Below are 24,096 nucleotides of genomic sequence, written 5' to 3'. Positions count from 1 at the left end.
TGACCACAATCACACACGTCATGTCACGGGGGTCACAGGCCAGCACCTAATACGCAGATCTTAAGTCACGGCTGCTCGTGTTACCAGGCGGGTCCTCAGCACAGCGTAGCCAGGGAATATACCAGAGAACATCAACTTACATATGCGACGTTGCGGGAAAGCGAGGAGAGCCATTAACAATGGAAGTCCCACTTCAAAATATGTGCTTAACTGGCACGTGTGTGGTCCTATTTCAGACCACTATGCGAAGAACAGGAAGGCCGAACCATACACCAATGACGCTAACGACAAAACGTATATCACACCCTCCTATCCACAAAGCCTCCTATCCACACGTTGCAACTCGCACATGCCCCGGAGGCAGCACATCTAACCGCGCGGCAGCCGCCACTGCCGCTGACCTCTGGTGCCAGGCTGGCCTCGCTGAACTGCTTCAGCGGCGTCACGATGTCGACAAAGTCCTCCACCACGCGCTCGACCAGGGCGCCCTGGATCTGGTCCTTCAGCTGCTGCAGCTTGCTCGACAGTTGCCTGGGGAGCGGCGCCGGCGGCGGGTCAGGGACGGCGTGGCCGGAGGCGACAGACCCACAGCCGGGGCGAGAGGGGGGGACTGTGGCAGGACCACTGCAGGGGACACAGTGCAGCACTGAGAACGGCGCCGCTGCCGCTGCAACGAGTGAGTGCACGGCGGACCTACGACCAGGGCAGCGCGGTGTCCTGACCGCGCTGTACTACACAGAGTGCGCGCGCCCGTCCGCCTCACCTGGCCACGGAGACTCGCCCCTCCCCTCAGCGTCAGCCTCACCTGGCCACGGAGACTCGCCCCCCCCCCCCCCCTCTCCTCAGCGTCCGCCTCACCTAGTCACGGAGACTCCACCTCCATTCGGCGCCCCTCACCTGGCCACGGCCTGCGCCTGGGGCGAGTCGCCCTCGCCGCGCCGCACCATGTCCGCCAGCTGGCGCGAGAGCGAGTCGGCGTCGTCGCAGAGCGCCTGCACCTGGCGGCGCTGCGGGTCGGCCAGGCTGTCGGCGGCGCGGCGGCCCTCCTCCACCACCAGCTGGATGGCGGCCTGGCCGAGCGCGCGGCCGTCGGCGGCGGCCGGCGCCTGCAGCCAGCGGCGCGCCTGCTCCAGCCGGCCGGCCAGCGTGTGCGCCGGCTGCTGCACGCCGGAGCGCTCCACGCCGGCCACGGCGCCGCGCACCAGGCCGTGCAGCTCGCCCAGCTGCGCCTGCAGGCTGCGCGCCAGGCTCTGCGCCTGCGGCGTGGCGCCCTGCCGACGGCCGGAGCACGGTCAGCCACGGGGCACAGTCAGCCGCGGGGGCGTGGCTAGCCGCGGGGGCGTGGTTAGCCGCGGGGACACGGTCAGGTGCGGGGGCGTGGTCAGCCGCGGGGGCGTGGTTAGCCGCGGGGACACGGTCAGGTGCGGGGGCGTGGTCAGCCGCGGGGGCGTGGTTAGCCGCGGGGCACGGTCAGCCACGGGGCACAGCCAGCCGCGGGGGCACGGCTAGCCGCCGCGGGGCCATGGTCGCCGCGGGGACACGGTCAGCCGCGGGGGCGTGGTTAGCCGCGGGGGCGTGGTTAGCCACGGGGGTGTGGCTAGCCGCGGGGGAGGGGGGGGGGTGGTTAGCCGCGGGGACACGGTCAGGTGCGGGGCGTGGTTAGCCGCGGGGCGTGATCAGCCGCAGCGGCATGGTCTGCCGACAGGCGTTCTGCAGTGGAGGAGTCGAGAACAGCGCACCCACAACCGGCATCACAGTCGAACTGCATGGCGATGTTTCGACACGGGCGAGAGAACATCAACAGCGCACCACGCCACAAGACGGCCAAGACCCCGGGACTCGCCGGGACCAATGGTCGCCATCCACGGCAGCGAGCACGACTACACCGGCCGGCCCGCAGCACGGCTGCCGCCGGAGCCACGCCGGCCGTCGCGCCGAGCGCCGGCGCCGGCCGCACCTGTCCGTTCTGACGCAGCTCGCAGAGCGCGTCGGCCATGGCGCCGACGTCGCCGGCCAGCTTGTTGATGGCCTCGCGGTCCTGGGGCGCCGCCCGCTCCGCCACGCGGCCCGCCAGCTCCAGCACGCCCCGCAGCGACTTCTCGCCGACGCCGCCGCGCACCGCCTGCGGGAGTAAGTGCGGCCCGGCGTCACGCGGCGGCGCCTCGGGCGGCGAGCGGACACGACACGGGGGGGGGGGGGGCGTCGCGTTCAACTTCATTTTCGAATTGCTAAGGGCGACACTGCGAATTGCGCGGCATACTGCCATGCTCCCGTATGCCGCATTTCACTCGAATTTCCCTAAATGTAGTTACCAGATATCCAAATGCACATAAGCTATCATGATCCCCACAAAGGAACACCCAATTGTCGTTTTTCACGCGAGTTGGTCAAAGGACTACATCCTCCAAGGCCTAAATGCGATCGAGGGACTAAATGCTGTGCGTTATTACAGCCTGATATACCACCGCGACACACGTAGTCTGCACTGCCTCCTTCATACTGCAATCCAGTATGTTCGTTTCATTCCCCAAACTTGAACAACACTGCATCATTACAAACCGCAGTACTCTTAAGTCTTGTTCCTCGTCGAATAACCAGCAGAAATGAATTTTTTTAGAACATTTTGGACAAAAGGAGATAATAATTTTGAATTCCCTACATATAATCGTTTTGAAAAATGCATGTAGAGGAAGACTTAAAGTGCTGTCTTATGTATGTGTAAAGTGTTCTTCGCAAATGCGTTTAACAACTCGTATAACATAGCATAAAGGGGTAAAGCACACACAGTCATCAAACAAGCTGTGAAACTCTCGCCGACCGCCAGGCGGCACTGCCTGTCGATACCGGCGCCGCTGCAGCTCTGGCTCAAAACCCCGGCCACCCTCCTGCCGCCCGGCCGCGCCTCTCAGCTGCACCCCTCGCCAGCGTCCGGACGTCAGCGCACCTGCGGGTCCTGCAGCCAGTCCTGCGCCGCCTGCAGCTTGGGCCCCATGGCGTTCTCGGCCTTCTTCATGACGGTCAGCAGGTCGGCGTCCCATTCGTCCTCGTCATAGGTGGTCAGCTGCAGCACGCGGATGATCTCGTTGATCTCGTCGCTCATGCGGCTCGACAGGTAGTTGCGGTTCTCGGCCGCCTCCTCGGCGCCCTTGCCTGAGGGACGGCGACGAGCTCAGGTCAAAACAAAGCGGCGGAGTGAAACGTGGACGCTGTTTGTGACCTGACTGGTGTCGGCGCGGATGTTATGTGCGCTTTGTGGCTCGGAACGACTGGTGGTGAATGTAACGGGTTTCCATTTAAGGACAACACGAGACTGTCACGACATTCATGGAATCGGAAGAGGCGCGACAGAGCAGCGCCACAACCTCAGCATGACACATACCTCACTCCAACCTTCCCTCCCCTCCCCCTCCCCGCGGACACGACATACATATGTGTGGGTTTGTGCGGCCAAACACGTGGTCGGCACGCCAGCGATCTGGTGAAGCGTCAGCGACACCGCGAGCGCGTCTGGCACCAATCGGTCACCAGACACAGCCGAGTGGCTGACGCCGGGGTACGGGCTGAGGCGCGGCAAAAACCGCCGAACCGGTCACGCCCCTGCTCAGCGACACCTAGCAGTGCCGGCGCCATCCCGGCGGCGACGCTGTACCCGACAGAGCCAGTCTGGACCGACCGCAGCCAACACAAACACCGCTAATGGCTGCGGACGCGGCCTGTCACCGCCGGACCGAGGAGTCGCGCGCCGCGAGCTGGGCCACCGGGCGTCGGTGCTCTCAGCCGTGCGCCGCGAGCTGGGCCACCGGGCGTCGGTGCTCTCAGCCGCGCGCCGCGAGCTGGGCCATCGGGCGTCGGTGCTCTCAGCCGCGCGCCGCGAGCTGGGCCATCGGGCGTTGGTGCTCCCAGCCGCGCGCCGCGAGCTGGGCCACCGGGCGTCGGTGCTCTCAGCCGCGCGCCGCGAGCTGGGCCATCGGGCGTCGGTGCTCTCAGCCGCGCGCCGCGAGCTGGGCCATCGGGCGTCGGTGCTCTCCCGGGGGGCGGTGTCGTGGGGAGCCGCGCGCCGCGAGCTGGGCCATCGGGCGTCGGTGCTCTCCCGGGGGGCGGTGTCGTGGAGAGCCGCGTGCCGCGGGCTGGGCCATCGGCCGTCGGTGCCCTCCAGGTGGAGGGGGGGGGGGGGGGGGGCGGCGGTGCCGTCCGAGCAGATGTGCCGGTCCAACCGCTCGCATTAGCCGGAGGACCGCCCACCCAGCGAGCAGTCTCGTGCCAATCAGCGACGCCAAACCCCAACCGGACCACGCTTAAGGACGGAGGGGCGGGGGGGGGGAGGGGGCGTCCCGGGCAAGAGGTGCCGTGAAATATCGGACCACATCCAAACCGAACTACACCCGGCGAACGTGACGCGCCGCAGAACAGACAAATATATATTAAGTCACAAAGGGACACTCATGAACGGGCCGACGCCGTCCACGCTCCATACTGCCGTCATCGTGGTGTGGGACGTGTGTGTGGGGGGGGGGGATAGGCATCCCCCCAACCGTCCATCTCAACCCGGCCCGATAAGCAGCCACTGACCTGGCGACTGCGTGATGATCTGAATGAAGATCTTCATCGAGCAGATGAGGATGGGCGCCAGCGTCTTGACCTGGTCCAGACAGCGCGTCAGGATCTCGCGGTGCACCTGGTGCGTCAGCTCCTTCTCGCGGGCGTCCACGTCACGCGACACCTGAGGCGAAGGAGCACGCGGTCACGTGCCGTCGACACGCCGGCTGCAGCAGCACGGTCGCGACCCACCCGCTGTCACGTGACTTCTGGGGAGGTGTTGTCGCGGAGGCCGTCGGGAAGATGGTCTGACATCAAAATGTTACGCTAGCGACAGGTACGCGTCGAGTCAACGCACGTTGTACTCAATTCCTTAAAGGCCTGGCACGGAGGCATGCTGTTGGAGAATTGTCCATTCTGACACAGCGGGGGAAGCCGACACCTGCGACAGCCGCACAACGAAGGCAAGGGGAACCCCAGCCAGCCAGGGCGGCGGCAGGGGGGGGGGGGGGCGGGGGGCGGGGTAGTTCGGTTGCTAAGCTCTAGCTCATAATCGGGGTCATGGGTTCAAGCCTGGCTACGGGACCGGTGTTTCGTCGTCCCCGCTTCCGTTAGCCAGAGCAACCACCACGCAAATGACGGCAGCAGCTGTTACGAGCGTCAAAACATAGCCCACATTAAGGGCCTTGCCCACAACTGGGCAGCCTTTAGCACGCACCCACGTACACACACGCACACAAGCACGCACGCACGCATATATATATATATATATATATATATATATATATATATATATATATATATATATATGTATATATAGTCAACGAGTCTCACTAGACGAACAGTCCTATGGTCAAGACACGAAGGTCGCAGAAATAGGGCTATATAGGGCACAGGAAGGTGACTCATAAGCGACAGTGGCTGCGTAGTGCGTAACCCAGTGACCGTATATATATAGTATAAGTATAAGTCGCGCGTCCAGGCCGGGCCCCTCCCCACCCCATCTCTTCCCAATCGCTCGGAGGATCGACCGTCACTATTCCGACCTCAGCGTTTGGAGGCAAGCGTGTGACGAAGTGGGAGGAAATCCGTGACACCGGGCCGGCTGGCCACCGGTCTGACATGTCTTCGAGGAACGACAGGAAGCGCTCGTCGGAACCGCGAGCGACCGACACACTCGCGCTTTCCGATAGCACGCTGCTTTCCGATAGCACGCTGTGTGGGATGCGCTGCCGTGTCGCGCCATAAATCTCAATTACAGGAGCCAAACACACGTCATGGAAATCAAACTGTCGCGTAATACTTTACGAATTCATTTATCGAGAACAATGGAACCACGAATACATTACCCAATGCGTTAGCCGGTGTGGTAGACAAAATAGGATGCAAGATGACCGACAGGACATACTAGCAAGTGTGTTACCAGATATAGGGGGCGCGATCCGGGGTGGAAGATACGATGCTGGTATCTGGAGGTCGATTGCTGGGAGGGAAGTTACTGAGAAACAGATTAACAGTACCCGGTAGCACCTCACTGTTGTCAGACCGGCATTCGTCTATCCCGCAGACCCTCTCTCGACGCCGCCCCTCTCGCGAGCAGCCGCGCCGCACCCTCCCGCGGTGCCTCTCCGCCATCGTGACTCGGCGTGCCCACCAGCGCCGCCCTCCCAACCCACCGGTAGCTCTTCACCGCGGGCGGGGGGCACGGCGGCGGCGACCACGGCCGGCCGCCGGGAGCGCCGCCGTGGTGCCGAGCGGCAGGCCACGCGGGACACGTAGCTCACGAGCGGCGACCGGGCCCGGTGGCGGCCCAGACAGGAGCGGCGGGCTCTCACGTGGGCCAGCCACGCGGTAGCGCCGGGCGGCGCGGGCCGCGTGCCACCCGGCTGTGAGGTGGGGGTCGCCACTCGGACTCAATTCGGGCCGAAATATGCCTAGACTGACGAGGCCGACAGCTGTGCCTGAAACTGGCTCGCTCCGTTCCCCCAGGTACAGAGCGCAACAACCGAACATCACGATGTGCACGTGCCGCCACCAGGTGGCCGTAATCGATGCAGATGAACTTGACGAAAGCAGCCCGGGCCGGCGCTGAGCACGTCCAGCGGCAGTCGCTCACTGATTTTTATCCGCACCGCGGTCGTGCGGGAGCCCCGCCCGGTCCCCGACAGAGGGCGTCGTCGCGAGCTGGTCCCCCAGCCCGCCACACCGCCAGCGGCAGGAGCCTCCGCTGGAGCCCCGCCCGGTCCCCGACAGAGGGCGTCGTCGCGAGCTGGTCCCCAGCCCGCCACACCGCCAGCGGCAGGAGCCTCCGCTGGAGCCCCGCCCGGTCCCCGACAGAGGGCGTCGTCGCGAGCTGGTCCCCCCAGCCCGCCACACCGCCAGCGGCAGGAGCCTCCGCTGCAGCCCCGCCCGGTCCCCGACAGAGGGCGTCGTCGCGAGCTGGTCCCCCAGCCCGCCACACCGCCAGCGGCAGGAGCCTCCGCTGCAGCCCCGCCCGGTCCCCGACAGAGGGCGTCGTCGCGAGCTGGTCCCCCAGCCCGCCACACCGCCAGCGGCAGGAGCCTCCGCTGGCGACGGCGGCGGCGCTCAGCAGCCGGCCGGCCAGCGCTGTTTACACCGCGGAAGCTAGGGCCGCGTTACCGGGCCTCGACGCACGGCGAGCGCGGCAGCATGGCCCGGCTCGAGGCGCTCGCTGCCGGCTTGCTGACCCCCGTGCGCACACGACACGCTCACATTGGCTGACCTGACATGTCAGCAGACTGGCCGGCTGCAATGACGGCGGCATTTGATGTGTACGAGCGCATCGGTTGCATTTTGCGCTCCACCGACCCAGAGCCGGTTTAGTTTTGTTCTGCGAGGTCACCCGGTTACATTCTCAGTCAGATTAGATGCCGAACCGAAATAGGCAAGGCTGAGATTCCGGGCAAGCCAAGCTCACATTCGGACACCGCTGGAATTTACGACCGGAATAAACACCGGCCAACGGTTTACAGTGCAGCTGAACAGCTTGCCAGTCCCGTCCCGGTGGCATTGGGCGCAGCGACCGACGCCCGCCCATCTTCAGCAAGCCAGCAGCGACATCGGCGACACCGCCCTCCGCCCGTGTCGGTCGCGTGCCGCGCCCTCCCGCCAGCGCCGGGAGCGTGACTGAACCGGGCGACGGTACCAGGCCCGCCCTGCCCACACCGTCGTCATACCAGCGGCGTCCTCACACCGCCGTCACGCTGCCGTCATGTCGCCGTCACGCGCGAGCCCGTCACGTCGGCGCGCGCGCGACGCCCGAGTCGGCAGCCGGCGTGCAGACGTGCCGCGGCTGGGCCGGGCGGCGGCGCCATATTTGGTCAGACGCGGCCGCGAGCCGGGCGCACCGCGGCCGTCCTGCCGCCGCCGCCGCCGAGCGGGGGAGCACGGGAGCACGGTTGCCGCCGGCGGCGTCGCTGGCGGGGGATGAGCGGGCCAGGAGCGCAGGATGGCACCGGTCGGCGTCGACCGGCTGGAAACGGTGCTGCGCCAGTCGCGAACTGGAGACGTGCGGGTCTGGATAGTGAGCTCGACGAGCTGGGGTGCTGAGCGACCGCGAGCAGCGCGCGGAGACCGCTCCACTTTGGGCGGCTTCGGACAGCGACAGGGTCCCGCGACGCGAGCGCCGGCGAGAAACGATCCGGCCCGCAGGGGCCGTCACCCAGCAGCCCCAGCGAGGGCGAGGGGAGCCGGCCGGCCGGCCGAGCCTGCCCGGCGTGGCCAGCCGGCCGGCGGCGCGCGCGGCGGATGAGGCCACGAGCGGCGCCGGCGCGTCCGCCCTCCGTGCCCCCCGCGCCCACCGTGGTCGGGGCGGCGGATGCCGGCCCGGTGACGTGTCCGGGCGGCCACCGCCCATTTGTTACGGGTGACGTCATAGCAGCCCGTTTGTCACGGAGTGACGTCACCGCCGCCCACCGTCGGCGCCGCTCAGCAGTGCGGCGCCGCGGCCGAGATAAGGCGGGCAGTCACGGCAAGTGAAGTCGGCGATGAGCGTGACCGAGCCAGAATGCCGCGCACGGGATACGGAGCGAGCCTGCCGTGCCGAGAGGATGCCGTCGGACCAGCGTCGCAGTCGCCTTATCTGTCACATACGTCGTCCAATGTCGTCTACCTCGACCACAGACAATGACAGAATTCGGCGGACGTTGACGACCTGAACGTCCAGCATTCAAAGCGGACATACTATAATCAGTATCCGCGGACTTCACATCCCCTCCCGCTTCAGCCAATACCCCAGCGCGCAGCGCAGACCGCCCGCGGTCTGGAGCCTGCGGTGACCGGGCTGGCGGCGGTCAGCCACTCACGCTGTTCTCACACGGTAGGCTCCATGACCAGGCTGTTGGTTTCCGGGGACTGGCTGCTTCCCGCAGTATGCTACACAACCACCCTGCTATTTTCCTTGAACCGCACCAATGGCGGCGTTTACTACCTACGTAACCGAGCCGTGAGAACGCCGAGGGCAACTCAGCAACGGGCGCTGCATCGCACCGCGACGGCAGACGCAGCGGCGGTTACCTTGGTGAGGCAGGGGCTGAGGTCCTTGACGAACTGCACCAGGTCGCCCATGCTCTCGATGACTTCGGCCACGGCCAGGTAGTCGAGCACCTTCTTGCACTCGCGGATGATCTTGCGCACCTCCGACTCGTCGAAGCAGAGCAGTAGCGACGAGGTGCCCTGCAGGATTCCGCGCGAGCCCTCGATCAGCTTCCGCCTGAAATCGATCCAAAAGCCGGCTCTAAACATTGTACACGCCCGGGGCCTGAGCATGTGGCACAGGGGCAGCGGCGGAATGTTCAGAGAATCGCTGTACTCGAGACGAAAGACAAATCACAAGGGATGTTAACAGTGGCCGTTTTTATTTGGCTTAATACGTGAAATGTGTAACATTCTCGTCTAAAAGGCGGGCTGAGCCGTATGCGTCGCCGCGGGTGGATTCTAGCGCTGCCCACTGCGCAACACAACGTCCATACAGCTTCTACGCAAACCAAAGCCGCAGCAGCGACTAACGTGGCCTACCATAATGTTTTGCTGGATCCCATAAATGTTTGCATGGCCGAGAAGGTAAACTGAAGCAGCATCACACTTGATCAATAGAACTGTCCTCTTCCTTAACGAAACGCGCTGGCTTTACGAGATGCGAGAGGAACGCTCTCCTTTTTTCACACTTGATATTGAGCAGACTGTTGCCTATGAAATGGTGTTCAGTTTCCTCGGGTACAACCTATGACAAACAGCTCAACAGAAAACAGAACACATACATGGCACACGTGACTATCTGGCCCGGACAACACAACACATTCATGGGAAACGTGACTGCATGGTCTTGACAACAGCAGGGCCAACTGCACAGCATATGGTCCGCTAACGATGCTCTCGTCCATATTTGATCTCCTCCATAATGCCCGACGTCAGCGTATTCAGATGGCGTCACACCCATGCCGCAGCACGGGCCGTGTCCGCCACGCCGCCGGCTTCATCAAAGCCTAAGTCCACACCTCTCGTTCTCAGATGTCTAGAACGCAGAGGAAGGACTGCTGCATTGCACATACTCCTGTTCAGATCCAGACAGAGGTCAAGATCAAGGTCCGCATCGAGCGAGAGAGAGACGGAAAAAAAGAAAAATAGAAACATCAATATTCGTACAGATTAGTAGCATTTATGTAGCAAAATTAGTCAAATCCATGAGGATTTCATTACGCTGTTAAACGCCGCCGCAGTTAACACACCAGACAGGCCCACCACCGTGACTCATACGTCGCCTCCTGAACGAACAACAAACTGTAGACTAAGTGATGACGCAGACCCAGTCGTAAAATGAATCCGCCTCAGCTCCTCTCTCCCCCACCCCTCTATCCTGAACGAATGGGTCGTTAAGCCCACAGGACGAGGCGGCCGGAGGGACCTGTCTGTGGGCTGAACACGCGCCCATCCCGTCAGACTGAACACGGACCCATCCCGACGGACTGAACACGAACCCATCGCGTCGGCCAGCACGACAGCCAAATCGGGTGCCTACACCCGGCGCCAGCTCGGGTGCCGACGCCCGGCGACAGTTCGGGTGCTGACGCCCGGTGACAGTTCGGGTGCCGACGCCCGGCGACAGTTCGGGTGCCGACGCCCGGCGACAGCTCGGGTGCTGACGCCCGGTGACAGCTCGGGTGCCGGCGCCCGGCGACAGCTCGCAGCCGACGCCCGGTGACAGTTCGGGTGCCGACGCCCGGCGACAGCTCTGGTGCTGACGCCCGGTGCCAGCTCGGGTGCCGACGCCCGGCGACAGTTCGGGTGCTGACGCCCGGCGACAGCTCGGGTGCCGACGCCCGGTGACAGCTCGGGTGCCGACGCCCGGCGACAGTTCGGGTGCCGACGCCCGGTGCCAGCTCGGGTGCCGACGCTGTTCTGCCGCGCCACTGACCACAAAAAAACCCGGATGGCGGGACAAAGGCTCGCGTACAGCACCCAGCGGCACGAATCAACAGGAATCGTCGCAACAGCCGGCGCGCGAGATGACATCAGCTGATCGTGTCAGCTGCACGCGTCCGTAGCTAGTTTACCGAGTAAATGCGTGAATGGAGTCAAGTCCAGAATGGAGGCCCGCCCACAGACCGCGCGGCCAGCAGCGAGACGTGACTGTGCCGTCCCCCCCCCCCCCCCTGCAGACAGCGGACAGCCGGTCGGCATCGAACCGCAGTCGGCTGGGCCCCACCCCCGCGTCCCCCGAGACAGCGGCTGCAGTGCCGGGCGAGGCGGCCGCCCGCGACGCCCGGCGAATCAACACAGCGGGCCGGGCTGGCGCCGGCGGCGGCCGGTCGGCGGCGCCGCACCATCCGCCCCCGCCAGCGGCGCGTGCTGAATACGGCTACATCGAAATAAGGGTGTCGCATGCAAATTTCATGGCATAAATTTCCCGCTGGCGAGTTCTTGGACAATCCACGGCGCCCCAAGCCTTCGTGAGGACCTTCTGTGCACCCTGGCGGTACCTTTTCATAGTTTTTTTCTAGCAAAGCACGCTACCATCAATCACTCAACCTTCCAGGGAGGGCAAGTCTCGGGAGTCTTGCGGCATGTGTGGGATGACAGGCGTGTCTGGGCGAGACAGCTGACAGCCGTTATGGGAACAAATGGGCCGCGTGTAATTCGCTAAGGATTGCTCGGTTGGATCGCTAGCATGCCTGCTAGATATAACCAGGGGCTGGGAGCTGTTTGCGGGCGGCTGAAGACAGAAAAACCCGACGACCGAACTGTTCAGGCCATCAGTCACCTACACGCAGTGTCCGCTCGGAACCACACACGCCGGCGTCAGCCACCGGAACGGCGAATGCCCCGCCGGACTGCGACTCGAGCCGTTCCGTCCCGAGTCGGCGGCGGTACGAGGGCCGCCCCGCCCTGCCCTCCCCACTGCTCACCTGGCCGGCTGCGAGTACGGGTCCCTCTTGAGCATGGAGGAGGCGTCCTCCAGCTGCTTGCTGGCCTGGTCGACGCGCGTGAGCGAGGCCGGCATGTCCTGGCGCAGCAGCGGGTCGTCGCTCGAGTTGATGGTCTCCCGGCCCACCTGCGGCGGTGAGCGGTGAGCGGTGAGCGATGAGCCGTGAGCCGTGAGCGTGGTGGGCGCAGGCTGCTCGGATACGGACCGGACATCCGAGCACACCGCGTCACACCGACGCAGTGTGTGCTAAACGGCTTTATTGAGCCGCCAGGTCATAATCAAAGCGCAGAGTCACACCAGTTGGATGTCACAGCCAGGCACGCCACCACCGATAAAGTCGATAAGAACATCGGCATCGCTGAGGATACGGTCCTTAACGTGCTTGCGGGCTGGACAAGGAGAGACGTCGCCCAGACGTCAAAAAAGAACAAACGATTGGTCCACTGCATTGGTTGGTCGTACCGCTGCGAGTCCACCTTCTCCGCGTGCAGTGGCAGTGGGGCCGGCGACATGGAGGCGCACGCTGAGCGCCAGTCGCCCGTGGCAGCCGTTCATTAAACAGCCTTCGCTGGTCAGGCGAGGCCCGGTCAATTTTGGGCATTTGGTGGCAGTGGGATGTGGTGGTGTCCGTGACGACAGAGATGCTCTCCGTGACAGAAAACTAATGCGACAGCATCCATCCCACAGGCCTGGTTTCAGAAGAGCCCACGCGTGTGCAACAGGTGAACTCTCAGAGACACCGCCAGACAGCGGCTACTCCCCCTCGGACAGCTCGCGGAGGCATGATTACCACACTGCGGCTACAGCAGGTGCGCTGTGGGCGGTGCCGCCTTCCAGCAGCGCCGACCGACCAACAAACAGGCCCTCGGTGGCGCGGCGGGACCTGCTCAGGATGCGGGCTCTCCGTGGTCGGCCTCCGACAGCCGACCGTGATGAGTGACGTCATCCGGCGGTGACCTCGCCGCTGGCCCGGTGCACGGACGGCGACGCCGGCGGAGGGCGCCAGCCAGCGCCACCCCCGTCTCCGATGTCCAGCACGGCTGCCGTCTCAGTGCTCGGCACGAATGGCGTCCCAGCGCCAGCCCTTCTCCGCCGGCAGCGCCGGGTTGGCCGGCTCCCATCTAAGGCTCGGCCTGGTTCTGCACTCGGGTCGCAGTGCGTTCATCGCTGCACTGGAGCCGCTCGAGTCGGGCGCGAGGATCACCTCAGTGCCGATACTCGGCCCTTGTTCCCCGCCAAGCTCTGGTCCCTGGCCCCGACGAGCTTCAGTTGTTCCCCAAATAGCCCCACCCTCAAACCGGGCGGACATCCACCGCCAGCCCGCCGCTAGGACAGACCTGGCTGAGCGCAGGCCGTGACTGCGGGCAGGCCGTGGCGGATCGGCGTGCGGGCACGCCTGCTGACCAGGCGATGTCCCGGGCGGCAACCCGCACGTCCTCGTCGCTGGTGCGGCGCCACCCGCGCCCTCTCCGCGGCCGCCCGGCGCGCGGCGGCCAAATACGGGCGGCAGGCGGGCCGGCCCGGGCCGGTGTGCGCAGGGCGGCCGCGGAGCCGGAGCGGGCCACCTCCGCCCGTCAGCGTGCCGCCCAGCGCGAGCCGACCCCGTCAGCACCGCAGCTGGTAGGGGCGGGCGTGCAGGGGGCGGGACGGGTCAAGAGCGGATCAGGGCAACCCGGGAGTGCTGTCAGCAGCCAGCACAGTATGTGGAGACTCCGGTTACGTGCACGTGGCTGCGTTGGTATGCCAGCCCCTGTCTGCACCACCGGACACCACCTGTGTCCTGATTCCGACCTGCCGCTGAGTGTAGCTCATGTAGTGCCTGGCGTGCAGCGAAATGATCCCCGTAGTGTTCAATATGAGATCATTTGCGCAAGAAATGATCCCCGTATTGTTAAGTACGAGACGATGTGCGCACGTTGTGGCAGGTGGCGCGCGAGGGCGGGCGGCAAACGAAAAGATCAGGTTTGTCAGGTCCGTGGCGTAGACTGCAGGGCAAGTCAAACATAGTTTGTGACCCACCCACAGGAACACAGTGAAACTGACCCAGTCATGCGTGACCCACTAACACACAGGACAGCGGACCGCGAAGCGCCAACCGTCATCCGCAAACATCCACGGCATTCCTGCGTAGCTTCGCCTGCGGCGCGCACCCGAAGTGGCGTGCGCCTGAGAGCCGCCTTCCACCCACGATCACCACGCCCGACACGAAGCCTCGGTCCCGCGCCAGCCGCCCGAGGCTGAAGCGTCACCAGTGTCGCCGCCGCCGCACCAGACGGCGGCGGCACGACTTGGGAGAATCAATCACGCGCTGAGCGCCTTCCGACGGGCGCCGCCCCGGCCGCCGGCGGCCGACCGGGGCGGCGCCGCCCACGCGTCCCGCCGCACACCTGCTCCGTCTGACGGCGGAGACGGCGGCGGGGAGAGCCGGGGCCGCGTCTGGCCGCCGCTGGACCGGCGAGGCGAGGTCGGCGCCGGTGACGGGCCGCATGGGCACCACCACTGGCGGCCAGCAGCTGCCAATGCACTGCCAGCTTCGCTTGACGATACAGTGTGGGACGGCTGCATTGGCGTTGGCCTGTGCACTGACGGTTTCCCCGTTCAATGGCGCATATCATAAGCGCCGTAATCTAGGCCATTATCGGGTAAACGGGGTTACAAGCCACGTCAACTGACACGGAACAAGGTTGCGAGACTCGCCGGCGTCAAAGGATGCACCGCATCAGCCACTGGCGTATCAGTGACTCTGTCTCAGGGCTTCACGGTCCGCTCCCGGCCCGCCAAGCACGGCCCGTGAGTACCCATACCCCGGTCCGAACGACGCGATAACGACCCAACACCCGTGCTCAGCACCTGATAAGCGGCGGTGCCGGCCGCAACGAGGCCGTATCGAGTGACGTCCGCGGCGCGAGACAGCAGACCATGCGCCAGCTGCGGCGCCGGTCGCAGCCATCGCGCCCGGGGTCCGCTGTCAGGGGACGGGGGCGTCCCGGAGTCCCGGACCTGCGGCGGCGGCGGCGGCGGCGGCTGGACTCCGCTTGGAGATCAGCGGCGCCCGACGCCCGGCGCGCGGAGCCGGGCCCCAGCCCTCGCCTCGGTCCGGTCCCACCAGCGCGCCGCCGGGCCGGCACGGCCATCGCCAGAGCAGGAGGCAGCGTCCGGGCTCGCCGGGCCGCCGCTCGCTGCAGCGGTCGGGGCGGCGGAGCACGTGCGGAGATGGAGCCGGAGCCGGGCCCGGGATCGCCCGAATCTGAACGTTCGGTGAGGCGTCCAGCGAGGGCGGAGTGGGTGGTGAGCAGGTGATCGGACGTCTGGATGGTGCGGCCAGAGAAAGTCTTAGCTCGGTGCCGGCAGAGTACAAATGGGCCACCCTGCCTCTCAACGATGAGCCGAGGACATGGGACAGGACAGTGGCAACCGATCCCCGGGCGTACAGTCTAAACGAGCTCAGGCGACGCACCAAAGAGGCACGAAGCCACGCACACACACACACACACACACACACAGAACATCTACAATCCAGGGCACAAAACCCACAGAACCCGGCGCACACCGCCAAGGGCGAGCGACCTGCGGTGCGCGGCGCGTGGTGCCCAGCCCACGGCAGGCACCTCAGCGCGGCCCTCGCCGACTCAGACCGAGCCCGTGACCGGCAGGTCGGGGCGGACGCACCTTGACCAGGTTGTTGACGGCGCGGGAGACGGCCAGCACGGGTCGCTCCAAGTCGGGCATGGCGTTGCCATCCTCCGCCTCCTCGTGCAGGATCACCAGCCGCGACACCTGGAACGTCACACACGCCGCGGCGTCACCGGTTTGCGCGCGGACGGCAGCCGACGGGCGTCACAAACACACGGCAGCGCGTCCCAGCAAAGCTTACAATCGTGCGGGTGTGAGATAGCTGCAGACTGACGACAATTGTGGAGATGACTGACTCGGCATGCATTTCATTTTCTGTCTTCGATGCTTTCTTTTGTTTCGTTTCTGTGTTTTGCAACGTATCGTTTCGATTTATTCGTTGCTTTGAGCACGCCAAGACGTACACAGATCTAGTCTGTATTTCCCATTTTTAAAAACCGTTGAGGACATCAGCCCACACGCATAAGTTTCAGCCTGTGGTTCGCTTGGTGCAGGCGCTGGGACTGGCTTTCGATGTGGCAAATGCACCCCAACATAGCCCGGTATCTACAGACCATCGCCCTTCGTCAGTCCCCGATGCCCGCCCCGCCCCCCCCCCCCCCCCCCCCCCCCCCCCGATGCCCCAGGACCGCAAGCGGCGATGCGAACGCGGCCACCGAATTCGCATCAAGAACAAAACACCGGAAACGCCTCGGGGCAACCGGGGCAACAGAAGAACATGAGCGCCAGAGCAGCTGGCCGTCGTCAGCTCACCGGTCACGTGACGCCGGGCCACACCAGCTGTCAACAGTTAGTAAGCCAAGCGACGAATCGCTATGCCGGTTAACGGTAAACGCGTCATCGACGATATTTACGGCCCGTACTTCAAGCAAAGCTGGGATGAGTCGTGATAACGCCGCAGTGTAATGCCAAATGACCCCTATTCAGAGATTACGCATGAATGGGTCGCAACAAAGCAGCAGTCGTGACCACAACCAGGGGCCAATGATGCCATTACGCTGACCTGGCGTAGCGCCTAAAAAGGAGCGACTGTTAACCGCCCGACCAGCCCCCAGCTGTGCCCAACGAATGGAATGCCTGCTGCAGCAGAGGCTGTGCAAAGCATAATCTCGCGAGCAGCAGGCGCAAGGCATTCGAGCTCTAGGTGCAACAACCGTCGGGCTATTTATGTGGGAGGGCCCTCCGGGTGGCTGCAGAGATTAACTCATAAGTGCCTCCAGGACAAGGACCAGAACTGTGCCCGTCCAAACATTCACCGCCTGCACGGAGGTGAATTCACCTCAGGCCAACGCCGACAGTCGCGGCCGAGCAGACGGCTTCTGCATGGTCACGCCGTCTGTGGATATTCTGTTAACATTCAGCCAGCGGTCCCAGTCCCACCCCCGCTGTCCAGCGAGTTTGTCTGGCCTCTACCTCCTCCTCTTCTCTAGTAGTGTGCTTTGCCGCGCTGCCGTCTCACCGCCGCCGCCACGTGCCGTGAGCAGGAGCGGCGGTCTCTCCTCGGCTGGCTGCTGAGCAGGGCGAGGGGCCGGTCGAGCCGCCGCCGCCGCCGCCGCCGCCGCCGCCGCCGGACATCGTTACGACTCCGCCCACGAATGGCGCTCGCGCGTTGCGGCCGGCGGCCGAGCGCCGCGCCGCTCTGCACGGCCGGAGTCCAGAGCGTGGCTCGCCGGGTCCGCCGCTCCGCACGGTCGGAGTCCAGAGCACGGCTGGCCATGTCCGCCGCTCCGCACGGCCGGAGTCCAGAGCACGGCTGGCCATGTCCGCCGCTCCGCACGGCCGGAGTCCAGAGCACGGCTGGCCATGTCCGCCGCTCCGCACGGCCGGAGTCCAGAGCACGGCTGGCCATGTCCGCCGCTCCGCACGGCCGGAGTCCAGAGCACGGCTGGCCATGTCCGCCGCTCCGCACGGCCGGAGTCCAGAGCATGGCTCGCCGGGTCCGCCGCTCTGCACGGCCGGAGTCCAGAGCATGGCTCGCCGGGTCCGCCGCTCTGCACGGCTGGAGTCCAGAGCACGGCTGTCCATGTCCGCCGCTCCGCACGGCCGGAGTCCAGAGCACGGCTGGCCATGTCCGCCGCGCGCCACTCGCACCGAGGCCGGCGCCCAGCGGCCCGGCACACCGCAGCAGCTGTGACGTGGCTTCGTCGCGCCGCACGAATGGCGGGTCATGTGGCGACGGCGTCGGCAGCAGCAGCAGCAGCACGGGCCAGCAAGCAGTGATGGTGGGGCTTGAACGTCCCCACGCCTCTGACTGTCCGTCTGCCCGGCTGACAGTTGACCACTGTCTGCCCGGACGGCAGTACGTCCGTGAGCACCCTACGGTGCGCTCACACCATCAGCGAACACTTGAACCGACGCCACGGCAACCCCGGTCGCCAGGGTCCGAATGCCACCGTTTTTACCGTCAATCGCTGAGTCACTGCCGCGCGTCGCGAGGCCCGGACGGCGAGTTTTTGCAGCGGCGCCCCGCCGAGGCGGAGGCTGAGCCATGCCCGCCGGCTGCCGGCTGCAGCCGCCGACGGCCGGGGTCAGCGGGGGTCAGCGGAGGACGGGCGCCGGCTCGTCACGACATCTCCCCGCGGCTCCGGTGCCGGGGCTCAGTCGACCGCACCCTGCCCTCTCCGTCGCCAAGACAGTGGGCGCGGTTCATAGGCCGCCGGGGCTGGCCGAGCGAGCCGGCGGCCCTCCATCTCCAGCCCAGCACCAGTTGTGGCTCTGGCTTTGGACGGGGAGTGGCCATGACCAGCAAGCAGTTCACCGCCTTTCCGTCACCAGCAGCCAGACCCGCCACGGTGGCTACGGGCCGACCCTCTGTCAGCGTCCGGAGTAGGTGCGGTGCCTGCGCCACGTCAGACGCCAGTCCACCCCGTGGTCATACTCGCATCGGAAGCCACAATCCGCTCAACGAGCAGCGCCGCATCAGACCCCACTGTCGATGTCATTGCCGTGACCCTGTCAGAAGCCAGAGGCTGTGCAATGCGCATCCGCGTATCAGAGGCCAGAGTCGGCGCCACGAGCGCGGTCGCCTGTCGGGCAGAGTAGCGCGGCGCCGACCGCCGGGCATCGGGACACAATAACGACTCCGTTCGACGACCCCGGGAAGAAGCAGGACAAAAACCGGCCCGGGCCGCGGCAAACAATCCCAGCGACACACCGGCTAACGAAGGGCACCAGCCGCGCCGCCGGCGACGCCGCCGTCACCGATCTCCGTCACGGCGGACTCGGAGGCCGCCCTCAGCGGACGCCGGGGTCCCTGGTGACCGCAGGGCGCGGTCCCTACGTGCATCGGAGCTCTGCCGCCGCTCCCCAAACCGTAGGTGGCGCACCAGCTGCCACACCACCCGATAGCCACGCCGAGTCCCACGGCCGCTAAGCCGGGTCCCACGGGTGCCAGGTCCGGCCGTCGGCGCCGCCTCGGCAGCCGTGACGTCACGTGACCGCCGCCGCCGACGTGACGTCACACGGCCCTTCCGACGCGCCGACGGACGTGCCTGACTCGGCGGAAACCCCGGCGTCCCGAGCGTCGCCGCCGGCCGGGCCCGAGCGGAACAAGCCGTCACCGGCACCGGCGGGGACATCCGGAGCCGACACCGCGCTCGGGCCGGACGTCCAGGGACCCGGGCTGGCGGCAGACGTCACGGCAAAGGAACGCAGCCGGCCGACACAGGACACCGCTGTTAAAACGTGCTCCCCGGCCTGGCAACAGGCCGGAAAGCGAACTGTTCTCAGTATGGCGACGAGGCGCCCGGCCTGCAGCTTAGTGTTCAAGCGGCGTGGACACCGTGGAGCCGCTGGATCCCTGTCCGATGGGATAGATGGTATGTGACGTCAGAGGCAGGTATATTCTGGCCGTTAGACTACCGCATAGCCTGCCGCGATATTACTGGTGTTCATGAGTTTTAAAATTTACCTTACCGCAAATCGTTGCCTGGGAAAATATCACTGAGATCAATGTCCATGCATTAAACAAATGACAAATTCTATCAATTGCCGACTCAAATTTATGTCCCACACCTTAGCCCTCGCATGCATTTCGTCAAACAGCATTTCAGACATTCGCGACACGCTGGTCTCCAGATCGTTCAGGTACCGATTAGAAGCGTACGCAACGTTACGCATAATCTTTGCCGTAACCAACAGCCAAAGCACGTGGACGGTGTATACTTCGTGACATGGCACATGGTCCCCAGAACCCGGCCAGAACGCGCCTCAAAGCAATGCTTTTGGTGCATCCGGGACACGACGCCCCTCCGAGAATGACAGTGAAACCAGGACAGTAAGGTGGCCCATAGACGCCTGTTCACTCTTTACAATGTAGATCAAGGACGGCAGACAAGTAACACGAGTGACCGCTGCAATTTTTCCCTGGATAGCGTAGCCTCCAGCAGCTTCGATCAAGAGCTTGATATCTGCGGCTTATATTTGTATCAATACATCAGCGTCCCTCGTTATCCGGCAGTGTGCTGCATCTGATACGTTTCACTGACGTGTAGCACCAGCTCGAGAGCTGATGATTTTGACACTAATCTACGTATTTATTCAAACAATCTTTCACGAGCAAAACTCGCGTTGGCGGAAGTGACAGCTTCGATCAGCTCCGATGTTTCCGACTGGCTCCGCCCCCGTCCCGTCCAATCAGATGCGCCGGCTGGCGGGCCGACCTCGCCAGGGTCCCGCACGACGCGGCACCAGACGCCAGCATGGCTTCCCTTCCCATCCCGCCAGGCTGGCCGGGTGGGGTGGGCAGTGCCGGGCACAGCTCATCACTGAGCCGCTCAGGACGCCCCACAGACCCGGGATCACGTGACGCGGAAACGGCCCGGTACAGCCCCCCCCCCCCCCCCCTCTTTTTCTCTGAATAAATGAGGCACTATTTTCGACGACACACAACGGATTGCAAGGCAAACATTTCCAGAACCAAGCTTTTCAACTCATTTGAAGCCATACCCTGCATGTCTGTCGTCTGTCTCCGCCGCCGACTCATCCTACAACGTCACCAGCTGGGCTCCAGCTAGCTCGGGTCATGCTCACTCTCTGGTTAGATCACGTGACCTAATCGGTTAGCGGCTCCATCCAGGTCCAGGGCCATGCACACTCTTTACATGGCGGCCGTGATCCGAACAAAGCCGAGAGCCGGTCTCGGTTGGGCTTATCGGTGGACCCATCCAAACGCCGGCACGCTGATCGACAAATTCGGATCGCACGCCCGCTGAAACTGACCAACCGCTTATTCTGACCTGCCACCACCCTGTTCCAAGCGTTCATGTTCCTGTTTTCCTTTATCGCCATAGGCATTATTGTGCTGCGTTTACCACCGCTGGTCAGTCTTCTGTCCCCCCCCCCCCCCCCCCCACACCCAGCCTCACAGTTTCCGGCCCTGCAGATGTCTCTCTCCATGCCGCCCTCCCCATGCATGGTTCACAGCTGGATTATCCCTTCCAGTCTAGATTTGTACTACCCTTGGCTGCCCAAGTTAACAGGGTATGTGGTTTTGAAAAGCTCCTTCACAGGGAAAGGTCAGCCTCCACACAGCTTTGGGCAATGCTTATTGAGTTTCCCATGCTCTCTGGAGTGGATGATGTGTCAGGCCGCACATCAAAAGATCCGGCTCAAGCCTCATCCAACTCAGGTATGTGGATCCTGAATGCTCTCTAAGCCACTAAGTATGGGGATGTAACATTTCATGACCTCACTGTGATAAACTGGAGGGCTCCAGCATAAGAGTACATGTGGACATGGCTGGGAACCTGTATAATGTTGTAGCCATGGGATCTCCTCTCAGTAACAAAATAATACTTTGCCTTTTCACCATATCAGAAACATTTGGGTACAAACAAGGTCTGGATGCCCCTGCTCGGAGGACAGGCCCCTATGAAGCATGTGGGTAAATTGCATTGCATAAATCAGTGATAAACCATGACATTTGGCGAGGACTGCCTGTTGAGCACATGTTCCAGCTTATACAAAAATAAGGTGTGTTTCTGCAACCTGGGATGCAAGTGAAGCACTGGTTTTTGGTTCCTAAAACTGGAGAATGGTAGTGGAGCTGTTTGAGGCATGATGGAGCATTGTAGTGAAGCTGTATGTGACATGACTGGTGGCAATTTTTAAGTTCTTTAATATGGGCTATTCTTCTTTTCCAGCAGGAAACTTACGGACATATTGGTACTTCATCACTTGACAGATAACAGAGAATTTAAGTGAGGCAATTGATAAACAATAGGATGCACACGGCCTTCACATTATGTTTATCTTGTTAAATGCATCTACATGGTGGTTGTTCTGCACCTGGTCAAACAATAAAAAACATTGCACAGACATATTAACACAGGTAGAACACCTATAGTCCTTACCCTGTCCACTACCCTACCAAAATTTTCATAACCAGAAAATGCCACCCATCACATAAACTAAGGAATTGAAGATAATTTATGACTGCAACTGTACCTATCAAAATGGGTCAAGGTGGGAGGGTCTTCTAATGTCTACACACACCAGAATCAGAAGCCTGATACCTCCTGTTGACCATGGCCATTACTGCATAGTAAGTGTGGTGAGCAAGTACCTTTACAATCCAGGGGCCCAGGGATGTCCCAAAGTGTTGGGGTGAAACCCATTTTCCAATCTCATTCCTTCCACATAATTATCCCTACACAGCCTACGTTAAACTGATACAACACCCGAGACATGTGGACCCCTGCTCTGTTCGAGCCCATATATCCTATGATGCAATCACCATGTGCAACCATGCAGCAATGATGCCAAACACCATGTAACTCACATTCAGCATGGGTTGATCCAAAGCAACTTACCTGCTGTGCGACTGGCTCCAAAATACTCTCAATGGTTTTAGTATGAAACACCGGCATTGTGCCTGCAGAAGTATACTTCTTGAACTAGAAGATCACAATTTCTTTTTGTTCGATGTTTTGAGCGTACCCTTTTGCACTTGATGTCCTCTTCATTCACATGAAGCGGAACTCCACAAAAATGGAAAGATACAACACGCAAACTTTCCACTACATTCGCCACGTTCTCACTACACACGAAATAATCTCGCAGCTTTCCCACGTGGCGCCTCACTAAGCAACAGTCTACGGCACATACGCCTACATTCACAATAATACTCCGCCGGCACCCTCCACTGGGTCGGTTTTTACGTGTGCGTCGCTTGCGCCAGTATCGACTCGGCTTTGCGCTCTCCCCGAACTCCAAGCGGGGAAACGGTAGAATGTCTCCTCCTACCCAAGTAGATCATGTTCTAGTAGAATTTGGCAGCTTCCCATTCAGATGCGACAACCAAATGTGACAGTGCATTTTAAAATCCAGATGCTGAATTGGAGAAAACAGATCTGGAATTCGCCATGCCAAGCCACATAACAAGAAAAACTTGCGTCAAACTACCAAACCATTGGAATTGCCACGCTCTCGGCATCATTATATGTCGTGCGTACATAAAAATAGATGGAGTTTTAGAGTAAATGATAACGTGAGAAGTTTGTCATGTGTTTCATTAAATCGATCTCATTGATCTTTTTATTATCGTTGAAGGAGCAGGTCAGGTTCAATACATAGCATGCTGTCACACTTGTGTACTCAGACCCATGTCATACTCTTTAAAGAGAGTTCCCATCTTTAGGACATATTTCAAAAGCATTCTCCGTGAGACCTTCAGGACCCCGTGCATCTTTATGACACTCGATAGCGCTACTGCAGCACTGTTAAGAGACAATAAGGATGCAAATTTTAATTATACTCCATTATGAATTACGATATCAAGGCTTTGTGACAGCACTATGTCGCTTCTTACCCCCAGGAGACACTTGCTCTGGATGTGGAAGAGCGTTTTTTGTGTCGAGAGGCCTCTTTTCTAGACCATGATGTCCAAACAGGCTGCCTCGCAAAGTCGTTATTCTCGATAAGGATAGTCTGTAATAGGATTCTCTCAAATGTTTGAATGAAAATCAATAGTATCGTTGCGCCCATATTGAGTGCTCATCTTAGTATCGAGATCATAATTGTAATCTCCCATGATCATTAAATAGGTTGTAATGTCGCACAAATTGCCCTTTGTCTTAGCTTTGGAATCCCCAGGAGCCAGGATGTTAATAGCAATGATGACTTCCGCAATGAAATAACTTTCCTCCTTTCAACAGGATAGGAAACTACACCTTTGCTTCTTGTAGTCAGTGAAACTAGTCAATATGAGCACAGCATCACCCATGGAAAGAATGCCAGCTATTCTACCAGATCTGGCAGTACTTCTGCTAAAATGAGTAACACAAAGCAAGTGAAAATACCTGAAAGTAAGATAAAGTGGAACAGATCGTAGAAAAAAAACAGAGAGACAATTTTGTAATAAGCCTCTCCATATGACTAGATAACCAATAAATCATCCCCTTACCCAAGTTAAGTTAAAAGCACACTCGAATTTAGTAGCCACGAAACGCCAACCATGACGCGAACGTGACTTCGAAATGTCC

The 24,096-nt window shown here is 61.9% G+C and overlaps 1 protein-coding gene across 2 annotated transcripts in view; it reads right to left on the bottom strand.

The window, feature by feature from the left end:
• Positions 1-22,805, bottom strand: part of LOC119099523 (vinculin) — a 35,715-nt gene extending 12,910 nt beyond the window's left edge. For both annotated transcript variants that reach the window (XM_037222679.1, XM_037222680.1), the window contains exons 1-9: positions 22,426-22,805; positions 15,650-15,757; positions 11,961-12,106; positions 9,073-9,268; positions 4,570-4,720; positions 2,945-3,150; positions 1,958-2,122; positions 898-1,271; positions 402-531 (exon numbers count right to left, since the gene is read on the bottom strand). In XM_037222679.1, coding sequence (XP_037078574.1) covers positions 402-531; positions 898-1,271; positions 1,958-2,122; positions 2,945-3,150; positions 4,570-4,720; positions 9,073-9,268; positions 11,961-12,106; positions 15,650-15,757; positions 22,426-22,482 — 1,533 coding nt within the window. In that variant the 5' untranslated portion in view covers positions 22,483-22,805. The remainder of the gene's footprint in view (positions 1-401; positions 532-897; positions 1,272-1,957; positions 2,123-2,944; positions 3,151-4,569; positions 4,721-9,072; positions 9,269-11,960; positions 12,107-15,649; positions 15,758-22,425) is intronic.
• Between the last annotated feature and the right edge of the window lie 1,291 nt (positions 22,806-24,096).

The sequence above is a fragment of the Pollicipes pollicipes genome, unplaced genomic scaffold (assembly GCF_011947565.3).
Source record: "Pollicipes pollicipes isolate AB1234 unplaced genomic scaffold, Ppol_2.1 Scaffold_4740;HRSCAF=5597_pilon_pilon_pilon, whole genome shotgun sequence".
In the NCBI taxonomy this organism is placed as follows: domain Eukaryota; kingdom Metazoa; phylum Arthropoda; class Thecostraca; order Pollicipedomorpha; family Pollicipedidae; genus Pollicipes; species Pollicipes pollicipes.
The sequence above is the reverse complement of the archived record's forward strand: the minus strand, read 5'-3'. Positions and strand labels throughout refer to the sequence as shown.